The sequence below is a fragment of the Chenopodium quinoa genome, unplaced genomic scaffold (genome assembly GCF_001683475.1).
Source record: "Chenopodium quinoa cultivar QQ74 unplaced genomic scaffold, ASM168347v1, whole genome shotgun sequence".
NCBI lineage: Eukaryota > Viridiplantae > Streptophyta > Magnoliopsida > Caryophyllales > Amaranthaceae > Chenopodium > Chenopodium quinoa.
Window position 1 is genome coordinate 1,881,865 of NW_018742556.1, and position 9,970 is coordinate 1,891,834.

The 9,970-nt window shown below is 32.5% G+C and overlaps 1 protein-coding gene across 1 annotated transcript; it reads right to left on the minus strand.

Annotated features, from left to right (window-relative positions):
- Window positions 1-84: 84 nt before the first annotated feature.
- On the minus strand, window positions 85-4,888 carry LOC110720493 (RGG repeats nuclear RNA binding protein A-like). Its single transcript, XM_021899530.1, has 7 exons — window positions 4,331-4,888; window positions 3,470-3,767; window positions 3,316-3,381; window positions 3,052-3,184; window positions 1,613-1,771; window positions 1,467-1,520; window positions 85-437 (listed from the first exon to the last, which is right to left on the minus strand). The coding sequence occupies exons 1-7, from the start codon at window positions 4,536-4,538 to the stop codon at window positions 255-257; spliced, it is 1,101 nt and encodes a 366-aa protein (XP_021755222.1). The 5' UTR covers window positions 4,539-4,888; the 3' UTR covers window positions 85-254.
- Between the last annotated feature and the right edge of the window lie 5,082 nt (window positions 4,889-9,970).

Genomic DNA, 9,970 nt, shown 5'->3' on the forward strand with positions numbered 1-9,970 from the left:
GAATGATTTTGTGTTTTCGTGCCTTATACTCCTTTCTAACAACTAAGACCCATAAAAGCAAACATCAAATACAAGAAAAAGAAAAAAAGAGGTAACAGAAAATAAATATACAAATTGAAAAAACATGAAATTTTTCCTTAAAGTTGTATTTGGTACAGGACACTCACAGCTGGAAGTCCTACTCAAAAAAGACTTAAAATCAAAGGGCATACAAGTAAAAGCCCACAAAGAGACCAAAGATCATAGCTATGGCCTCACTTGCCACCTAAAGTGGGGAACTCCCCAGGATCTTCAATAGCTGGAGCAGGCGAATTGTACACCCTGTTACCTCCTCCACCACCATATCCACCACCTCTTGAGCCACGACCACGTCCCCTGCCACGACCTCCAAATCTCTCCCCTTCAGCAGGCTTCAGAAACTCGTTAATGCTGACAGACTGCACAATGACAACATAGCCAAAGCTGCTATGTCAGCAACATGACCTCAAAACAAATGGAAGCAAAAGACAAGAAGAAAGAGAACAATAATAGTCTGGGTCAGCCAAAGACTTTTATCAGGTTTCCCCACTTGAGAATTATTGATTTTAGCAACAATTTAACGAATTTGGGATCTTTAGGGTATCAAGTCAATGAAAAAGATGTTTCCTGGTTTGATCCCACATCAGGGAGTAAGCCACATTTTTCTAATTCTAAAAATTCTATGATTCCACAGCAAAATAATCTGGGTCAGCCAAAGACATTTCCTAGGTTTTTCCACACAAAAACTATCAAATTAACAGCATTATGCGGATAGTGGGATCTAAAAAGTCCCGGGTCAATGAAAAAGAAATTTCCTGGTTTGACCCACAGATATGAGTATGCCAATTTCTCTATTCTAAAATTTCTATGATTTCCCTAGTCAACTAAAACAGAGATGATATATTACTTCCTAGTGGCCAGTGCTAAGTTTACATACTACTAATGGTAAGTTTTTTTTTTCCCCCCCTTAAACTCAATGTCGTCCACCTACGTGAAATTGGCTCTAAGATGGAGTAATATGACTTATAAACTGGCTCATAAGGCATATTAAAATGCCGAGCCACATGACAGGCAAGATTGTCTTTCCAACCAGCAAGGCAATCCTTGGAGATGCCTAAAGATTATCCATGATTTACTAACAAGTAATAACCAGTGAAAAGCAAATAAGCAAGGATGCACAAGGACAAGTGTTATGATGAAAGTGGAGAATACATGTAGAAATGTATGACAACCCCTACTTTCAAAAAGACACCAGCAGCCATATCACAGTTGCTTTATCTTTACATCCTAACAAGCTACTCAACTGTCTCCACCCAAACAGACACAAATCAAAGGGGCTTGACAAAAATGGAATGTGATGTAGAGTAAATACTGTAAAGAGCCTAGTAACCTCTTTGCAACCAAGAAAATACAGTGAAAATGTAGCATACATATCTCAATAACATTACCTTCTTCACTTTCTCCTTTTCAAGTGATTCCTTCTTCTTATCCTTGTCAGAACCCTAACAGGGAGAAAAAGAGAAGATGAGAAAGGTGTAATACGCGTTAATAAAGATTAAAACAAATGCACTTATGTTGGTATCAGGAAGTTTACCAATTTAATGAAAACTGATTCTTCCTCTTTCTTGTTTGAAAGCTGCTGCATGGACTGGAGATCTTTGTCAACCTCCACCTTCCGCTCCTCAGTCTTGAGTGCTACTAGAGCTTTCCTCTTCTCTTCCAGCAGCTTCTCATACTCTTCAAGAGTCATCTCCTATTAACAAAACATTATAAAAACACAAGTATGTTCAACATTCAATCTGCAATAATGACCTGTTATAATAAGCCTCTTAGACCCCTGATTACCTTAGCTCACAGTATTGAATGATTTTCTGTCTAAAAAAACTATGTTAAATGAATCAGCTAACTATCAATCAAACTTCCAAATACATCAGTCTTTTCACGATACTCAAGTAATAAAGTGGAAAGGTGGGTTTTGTTTCATAATTGTTGCCATTTTCTGATGCAACTTCTTCTCACTCACAATCCACACTTATGTCCCACATGAGGTGGGTCTTGCAAGATAAAGGAAGTGAGCACATTTAAACAAGGCAAAAGGCATTTCCTCGGCAAAATGTTAGCATGCTACGAGCGCAACATCTTTTTTGTATTAAGATCCAAGCAAACAATTGATAAATCACATCACATAGCTAAAGAAAAAAAGGCCTACAAAATATTCTTTTTCATTCCTCTTAGTTAATTGGAAATTTTCTTCCTGGAGTTGATTATATGAATACTTCATGGCAAAAGCCAACACGCATAAGTTTTGCATTGTAAGAATTATTATTTTTATAAAAAATAAATATAAAAACACACTCAATGAGCTACTAATACAGAGTACCAGGAAACCTCGGATGGACACTAGATAACATTTTGTTTTTACTTTGTTGGCCTTTTCAGTAATCACGCTTACATTACCCTATTCTTTTCCTGTATAGTCATATTGTATGGATATTACCTGACCATCGCAAGACCCTATATCGGATCACTTTAATGAACGAAAAAACCTCCAAGTAAAAAATGTATGATGCTCCTCTATGACGTTTGTTGAGAAAACCATACTAGATGGGGAGGGAGGTGATAAACCAAAAGCAAGATACAATGATTTTTGAAATCAACATCACAACTCACAAGTACTTGAGGATTCTAAGCTCCAAAATATCTGATAAGATGATTTATCCTCTTCCAACCCTTTTATACTGAAACAGGATTTTTATAACTATGATATCTCACCTTACCTTATAAAACAAATTGAATAGGTAGATTGCATAATCACACTAAAAATGCAAACTGATCTTCAAACAATAGTCACCAATACTAATCCCTAAGCAAAGACAATGTATGCATCGCAGGTAAGGAAATGCACAGTTAGATGGGGGCACAAAAGTCAACTCCTGAGTATTACCAGAACAAATTCTTCTTAAAAATTTAATGAAAAATAAACTCAACCTCAACTTTATGAAAAGAAAATAGTGGCACTAAACTGACATATACCTTTTCTTCTGGTTCCTTTTCTTCAGTCTCCTCTGGCTGGCCCTCCTTGTTGCCTTCAGGAGCATCTTCTACAACTGGAAGATTCTCAGTGTTCGGATTCTTCTCATTTTGTTCTCCAGCTTCCTCAGTACCACTGATAGTCAATAGCATATTTAGTAGCAAACATAGCAAGAAAACAAAAACAAAAAAAGCTCTAAAATCCAGGAATAATATTGAAGTAGTAACATAGGAGAAAACAATGCTGCAAGTGCACAGAAATCTCACGGAGCAACTTCTTCTGATTCAGCACCCCAATTTCCACGGCCAAATCCCTCACGTTTGACCTCTTGGCTGGAAGGAATAGAGGGAACGAATGTTTGTCAGCAAGAAATCAACAGGAAAAAGGACACAATTACACACGCAAAGAAGGAACACTTACCCACGTCCAGTCCCACTTCGACGTTCATAGGTTCTTCTTGATCGGTCTCCATCTCTCCCCTCCTCATTGTTGAAACCACCACGGCGACCACCACGGAAAGGGGCACGAGGCCCTCCAAAAGGTCGCTTTTCCCTTCCTTCTTCACCCCTGTCTCCTTGACTGATCGCTCCAGTGTTGTTAAAAGCATTTTCATTGCTCGAGTAGTCTCTATTGTAACCACCACGTCCACCACGATCACCACCACCACGACCACCTCCACGGCCTCCTCCACGTTGGTTCTCATTCTTTGCCTCCCGAACTACACCAATTACACAAGAGCCAATGCCAATGTATGGAATAAAAAGCAAAGCCCGATGAGGAATGGATAATAAATACCAAATAGACTCATAATAACCACAATAACATTGGATTATAACTCCAAGGCATCAAATTGGAGTTCAAAATTGCTTACCACAGTTCAAACAATACCTCAACTAACTTCTCAGTTAAACATGAAGATCTCGAAACATAATCAGTTTCCAAACTCAATCAAGCACACGCCTTTTAAAACACTAAATACTCAACACAAACAATTACAAACAAAAGAATAAAAACTAAACATACAAACACCACAAGATAACACAAAACACAATCCAAACCAACCACAAATCCAGAGATTACACACAAAAACACTGCAATCTCCAAACTTACAACAACCCACTTCCTAGAAACATATCATATCAATCATCAAACACCAAAAACAGCATAAAACAATCCAATTAACAACAACCCAGATGCTCAAACCTAAATTACAACCAACAAATTACCAAAACAATAATCCATTTCAACAAAACATAACCACAAAATCAATCAAAACCTCACCAGCTTGAGATGGGGGCAAAGGTTTGGAGGGCAATTTCGCAGCCTTTTGTTGCTGCGATTGAGCACCTCCCTGAGCTGGGGTTTTCTTCGGCGCAACAGCCGCCGCAGCAGCCGCCTTCTGCAGCTGAGCTGAAGCCTTTTCAATTAGCTGCGAAGGGTCATCGTTATCGTTGTCACCCAACAAATCAAAAGGGTTCATAGTCGCCATTTTTTCAAGATTTGAATTGGGTTTTTAGCAAAAATTAATAAAATGCTACAAACCCCAGAAGATCAAATCAAAATTAAGAACAAAAAAAGGGGGAAATTAATTTGTTTTCGATACCATTTGGGAAATTATAATTTAGATTGGTGGGATGTTTTCAGGCAAAAAATGTCACATCCAACGAGAGAGAAGAAAAGAGGATAGAGGAAGAAGAGGAGAGAGAGTGAAGAGATGAGTGACGAGGCTCTAAAACCCTAGCCGCAATGTGAGTAAATTAAGAGAGAGAAAGGGAGAGAAGAGAGAGAAAGTAGAATCTCAACAATCTGAAATTTATCGTGTTCTATGGAGCTCAATTTTGCTGTCAATAATTTTGAGTGGTACATTTTGTTTTGTTTTCACTGTTTTTTTTTTTTTTTTTTGGGGGGGGGTTTCATTTTTGACAAATTGTCATAAATTTGTGATTAATAAAAAAAAATTCATTCCTATAAATAGTTGTGCAAAAATAGAATATGCTATTTGGGTTGATGTTCATTCTTACAAAAAAAAATGAACGATAAATAATAAAGTGTATTGAATTTAGTGCATGAATTAAATTAAGATAAAATTTAATGAAAAACAATTTTTTTTTTTTTTTTGAAAACTAATGAAAAAACAATTAAGGTATGGAAAGTACTCTGTAATACTTTCCTTAAAAAAAAAAGTACTCTATAATACTCCGTAACATATTCAGTTTAAACTAAAATTAATTAAGAAATAATATATGATTATCACCGTTTAAACCTTTTTCACAACTTGGCTTATTATTTGCAAATATATTCGAACTATGACATCATTAAATACATACAAACTACTACTATGTACTATATAAGTCCATTTTTATGGTAGTTTATAAAGTTTTTTTATCGATCATATAAGATACACTAATATTGTACAATGTTATTTAATCTGTATTAAACTACTTCGTAGCAACTGTTTCTGTGTTTATAATTAATTTCATTCATACATTAAAAGAGCACTATAGATTAGATAAAATCATTATTTAAGTTGATAAGGTATTGTTAGCCTAACATTTTTGACATTGATCCTGACCCCATGACATAAGGTCACCGTTATTTTACTATGTTTGATAGTTATTACGTACATAACTAGTTAACGATTAATTTATACGAGTACTATAACAAGTAGGAGTAACAATTACTCACACGACAATCAGGTTACATATTAATAGAATGTGCCAATACACATCCATAATATGACAAGCTCATGTGTGCCACGTTCCAATCGTGCGGGACACACGTTCAAATAAAGAGACCTTAGAGCAACTCCAATGGCAAGCTAATTGTCAAATTAGCTTGCCATGCCACCTAAGATTGCAAAGGTATTATTCCTGCTAGCTAATTCATACCACAATGGTTAGGCTAATTAATATTTAGATTTTTCAGCTTTATTTTTTAAATAATTAGTATTTATAAGAGACAATTAATTTCTAAGCTAATTTGCTTGGCATTAGCTTGACCAAGCTAATTATTAAATATACTCCAATGGTTGGGTTATTAGCTTGAAAATTATTAAAATTGCAAGCTAGTCCTTGAAAGCAACCATTGGAGTTGCTCTTAACTTGTGGTATATTATTGATTTAACATGTGGGTTAATGCAATTTTAGACATGGACTAATAGTGAAAATGCAAACGAGAAGTGGAGATAGTATTTGATGTTGAATGGCGCTAAGTACTTGAGTAACTTACCAAATGAATTTTATTAACATTACAATTTGTATTTTTTGGTTTCCTTATAAGTACCCTAAAACTTAACTCTTGATGGACATACATTTAGAAGACGTTTGGTATGAGATCTTCAACAATCTTATTACTACCGCCACCATTGACATTATCACCTTCAACACCACTACCACTACCACCTGATCACCTCCTCGATCCGTTTTTATTGTTGAATTGAATAGGAACATCATTATATAAAGGGGAAAAAAATACACATACACATCATTTCACTATAAATAGCATATGTGTGTCGCACATGCCAAAGTATTAGTTATGTCGACTAGATTAAAATCTTTTTTGAAAAAAATCTAGATAAAAATTCCTACCCTAAATGAAAAATAGCATTATAATCTTATTGGTTTTAAATTTTTGGTACAACATTAAAAGAAAATTTTCACAAGTTTTTTTAAATAGCCAATAGACACAATTTTTTAAAAAAAAAAATTAATAGAAAAAAAAGTCGGGTTTGGTGAAAAGCTAAAAGTTGATAGTTGATTGTGCTAGTTGATGATTTTGATTAGATTTGTAATATCCCGTATTTTCATACGTATTTTCCTAATTAATTAATTAAGAATTATTTTATAAAAGGGTATTTTAGTAAATTTATTATTTGGAGCCAAAATAATATTTGAATTTTGGCGCCAAAAGTATTTTGAAAACTAATCATTATTTTGGATAAGATTTATTATCTATTTATCCTATTTTAAAAATCGGATTATTTATATATTTCGGATATTTTAATTAGGCAAAAGCTATATTTTATTATTATTTTAATAGTTCCAAAAATCCCAATTAATTAGCTAATAATTTCGAATTTTCCTATGTGAAAAATCTGATTTTTATTTAGTTAAATTATTTGGTGAATATTTGGTATTTAATTATTTAATTATTTATTACAATAAATATTATTTACACAATTATTTTTAATTCCTTAAAACTAGCAAAATATATTCCTAAATACTAAATAGGAGGGCCGAAAATATGAGCTTAGGAAAGCTCAAAAATTTTGGCCATCCCATGAAGATTTTGGGAAAATATTTTGTTAATTTGTATTTTTAATTATCTTCTTAAAATCTCCTATTTTCCATAATTCTAATTCTCCATCTTTTTGATATCCAATCATTATATTTTCTTGCCATTCATTCTTATTAATTATTCCCCAAATAATTCCAATTTCCTTAATATTTTTCATGACATACATACCTTCCATATTCAATTATACACAATCTCATCAATATTAAAACTTTCCTTAAATCTTTGTTCACTTCTCCAAGTAATCTCTTAAACCCTAATTATCATAATTCTTCCTACATTTTCCTACCATAATTCATGCTCATACTATCCTATAAATACCCCTTCATACCTCTAACATTCTTCACACCAATTCTCTTCTTTTCTTCTCCTCAATTTTACACAAATCATTCCGTTCATCTTTGAACCCAATTTTCGGGCACTTATGGTAAGTTTTTGGGGTATTGACGTTTCACAAAAAGTTGTTCCTCTCACAAAATCCTTGAGGTTAGGCTCAAGAATCACCCAATTCAAAGCTATATTGTAGGAGTTATAGCCTCAGAAAGTTCTGCCTATTATTTCCTGCGCAAATCCAATTCTTTTTTTCTCCTTTTCTCTTATTCAATTATTATTATTATTATGAGAGATTAATATAAAATTATTATGAGTAGTTTTAATTATATAAAATCAGATTTTAATAATGTTCATGTTGAATTAATTTAAGAGGTTCATGTACATATAGTTGGGAGGGTTTAATTTAATTATTTGTGATTATTTGTTAACCTTATATTGACTAAGGTTATATAGCCTTGGGGGTATTCTTGAGAAAATACCCGGTCATACAAAGTCCAAGGCCTTATCAATAAACCAAATCCGCATAGTGGGATTACTAACATGCTTATAAAGCATAATAATAAATCAATGATTCAATAAATCCTCTTTTAAATCCATTAATTCAACCTTTAATGAAAACAATCCAAACTCCTTTTTCCATAAATTCAACTTGCTTTCAAAATCAATCCTTTTAAAACATGTATAATAAATTAATTAATCAAAACATGTCATAAAAATCAATACTCCAATTTAATTATTAAAATCAATCCTTTAAACATACTTTTAATTCATAAACCATAATTCAATTCAATTTAATTAAAGCAACATAACTCGTTCAAACATGTTATTCAAATCGATCACTTTCAAGGTATCTAGCCACCTAATGTACCTTGATCTTCGCTTAGCCAACAACACTTCAAAAGAACTCTCAAGTAGCTTGATCAAAAACACCCTACAAATAAATATAACCTTAATCAATATAAGGTTAACAAATAATCACAAATAATTAAATTAAACCCTCCCAACTATATGTATATGAACCTCTTAAATTAATTCAACATGAACATTATAAAAAATCTGATTTTATATAATTAAAACTACTCATAATAATTTTATATTAATCTCTCATAATAATAATAATAATAATAATAATAATAATAATAATTGAATAAGAGAAAAGGAGAAGAAAAGAATTGGATTTGCGCTGGAAATAATAGGCAGAACTTTCAGAGGCTATAACTCCTTCGATATAGCTCCGAATTGGGTGATTCTTGAGCCTAACCTCAAGGATTTTTCGAGAGAAACAACTTTCAGTACGTCAATACCCCAAAAACTGACCAAAAGTGCCCAAAAATTGGGTTCAAAGATGAACGAGATGATTTATGTAAAATTGAGGAGAAGAAAAGAAGAGAATTGGTGTGAAGAATGTGAGACGTATGAAGGGGTATTTATAGGCTAGTATGAGCATGAATTATGGTAGGAAAATGTAGGAAGAATTATGGTAATTAGGGTTTAAGAGATTACTTGGAGAAGTGAGCAAAGATTTAAGGAAAGTTTTAATATTGAAGAGATTGTATATAATTGAATATAGAAGGTATGTATGTCATGAAAAATATTAAGGAAATTGGAATTACTTGGGGAATAATTAAGAAGAATGAATGGCAAGAATATATAATTATTGGATATAAAAAAGATGGAGAATTATAATTATGGAAAATAGGAGATTTTAAGAAGATAATTAAAAATACAAATTACCAAAATATTTTCCCAAAATCTTCATGGGATGGACGAAATTTTTGAGCTTTCCTAAGCTCATATTTTCGGCCCTCCTATTTAGTATTTATGAATATATTTTGCTAGTTTTAAGGAGTTAAAAATAATTGAGTAAAAAATATTTATTGTAATAAATAATTAAATAATAAAATACCAAATATTCACCAAATAATTTAACTAAATACAAATCAGATTTTTCACATAGGAAAATCCGAAATTATTAGCTAATTAATTAGGATTTTCGGACATATTAAAATAATAATAAAATATAGCTTTTGCCTTAATTAAAATATCCGAAATATATAAACAACTAAATTGAACCGAATAGATCTTAAATGAATCATTTATCAGAGGAAAAAAAAATTAAAAATTAAACTGAATTGATTAAACTAAACTGAATTGAGATTAAGCTAAACAAACCTTTAGTGAGTAGTCAATAAGCTAATTGTTTTGTCAAATAAGCTAGTTTTGCCTCAATAAGCTATACTCTCGTATTGCAAACACAGCCCAAAAGAAAATCGCACAAGAATATTCCAATTGTAA

Excerpts from the sequence above, each read along its gene's own strand:
- LOC110720493 (XM_021899530.1), bottom strand. The coding sequence starts at position 4,538 with ATGGCGACTATGAACCCTTTTGATTTGTTGGGTGACAACGATAACGAT. Across the intron at positions 3,382-3,469 it reads CGAAGTGGGACTGGACGTGG|CCAAGAGGTCAAACGTGAGG; the intron begins GTAAGTGTTCCT and ends TATTCCTTCCAG. Across the intron at positions 438-1,466 it reads AAAAGGAGAAAGTGAAGAAG|TCTGTCAGCATTAACGAGTT; the intron begins GTAATGTTATTG and ends GTCATTGTGCAG.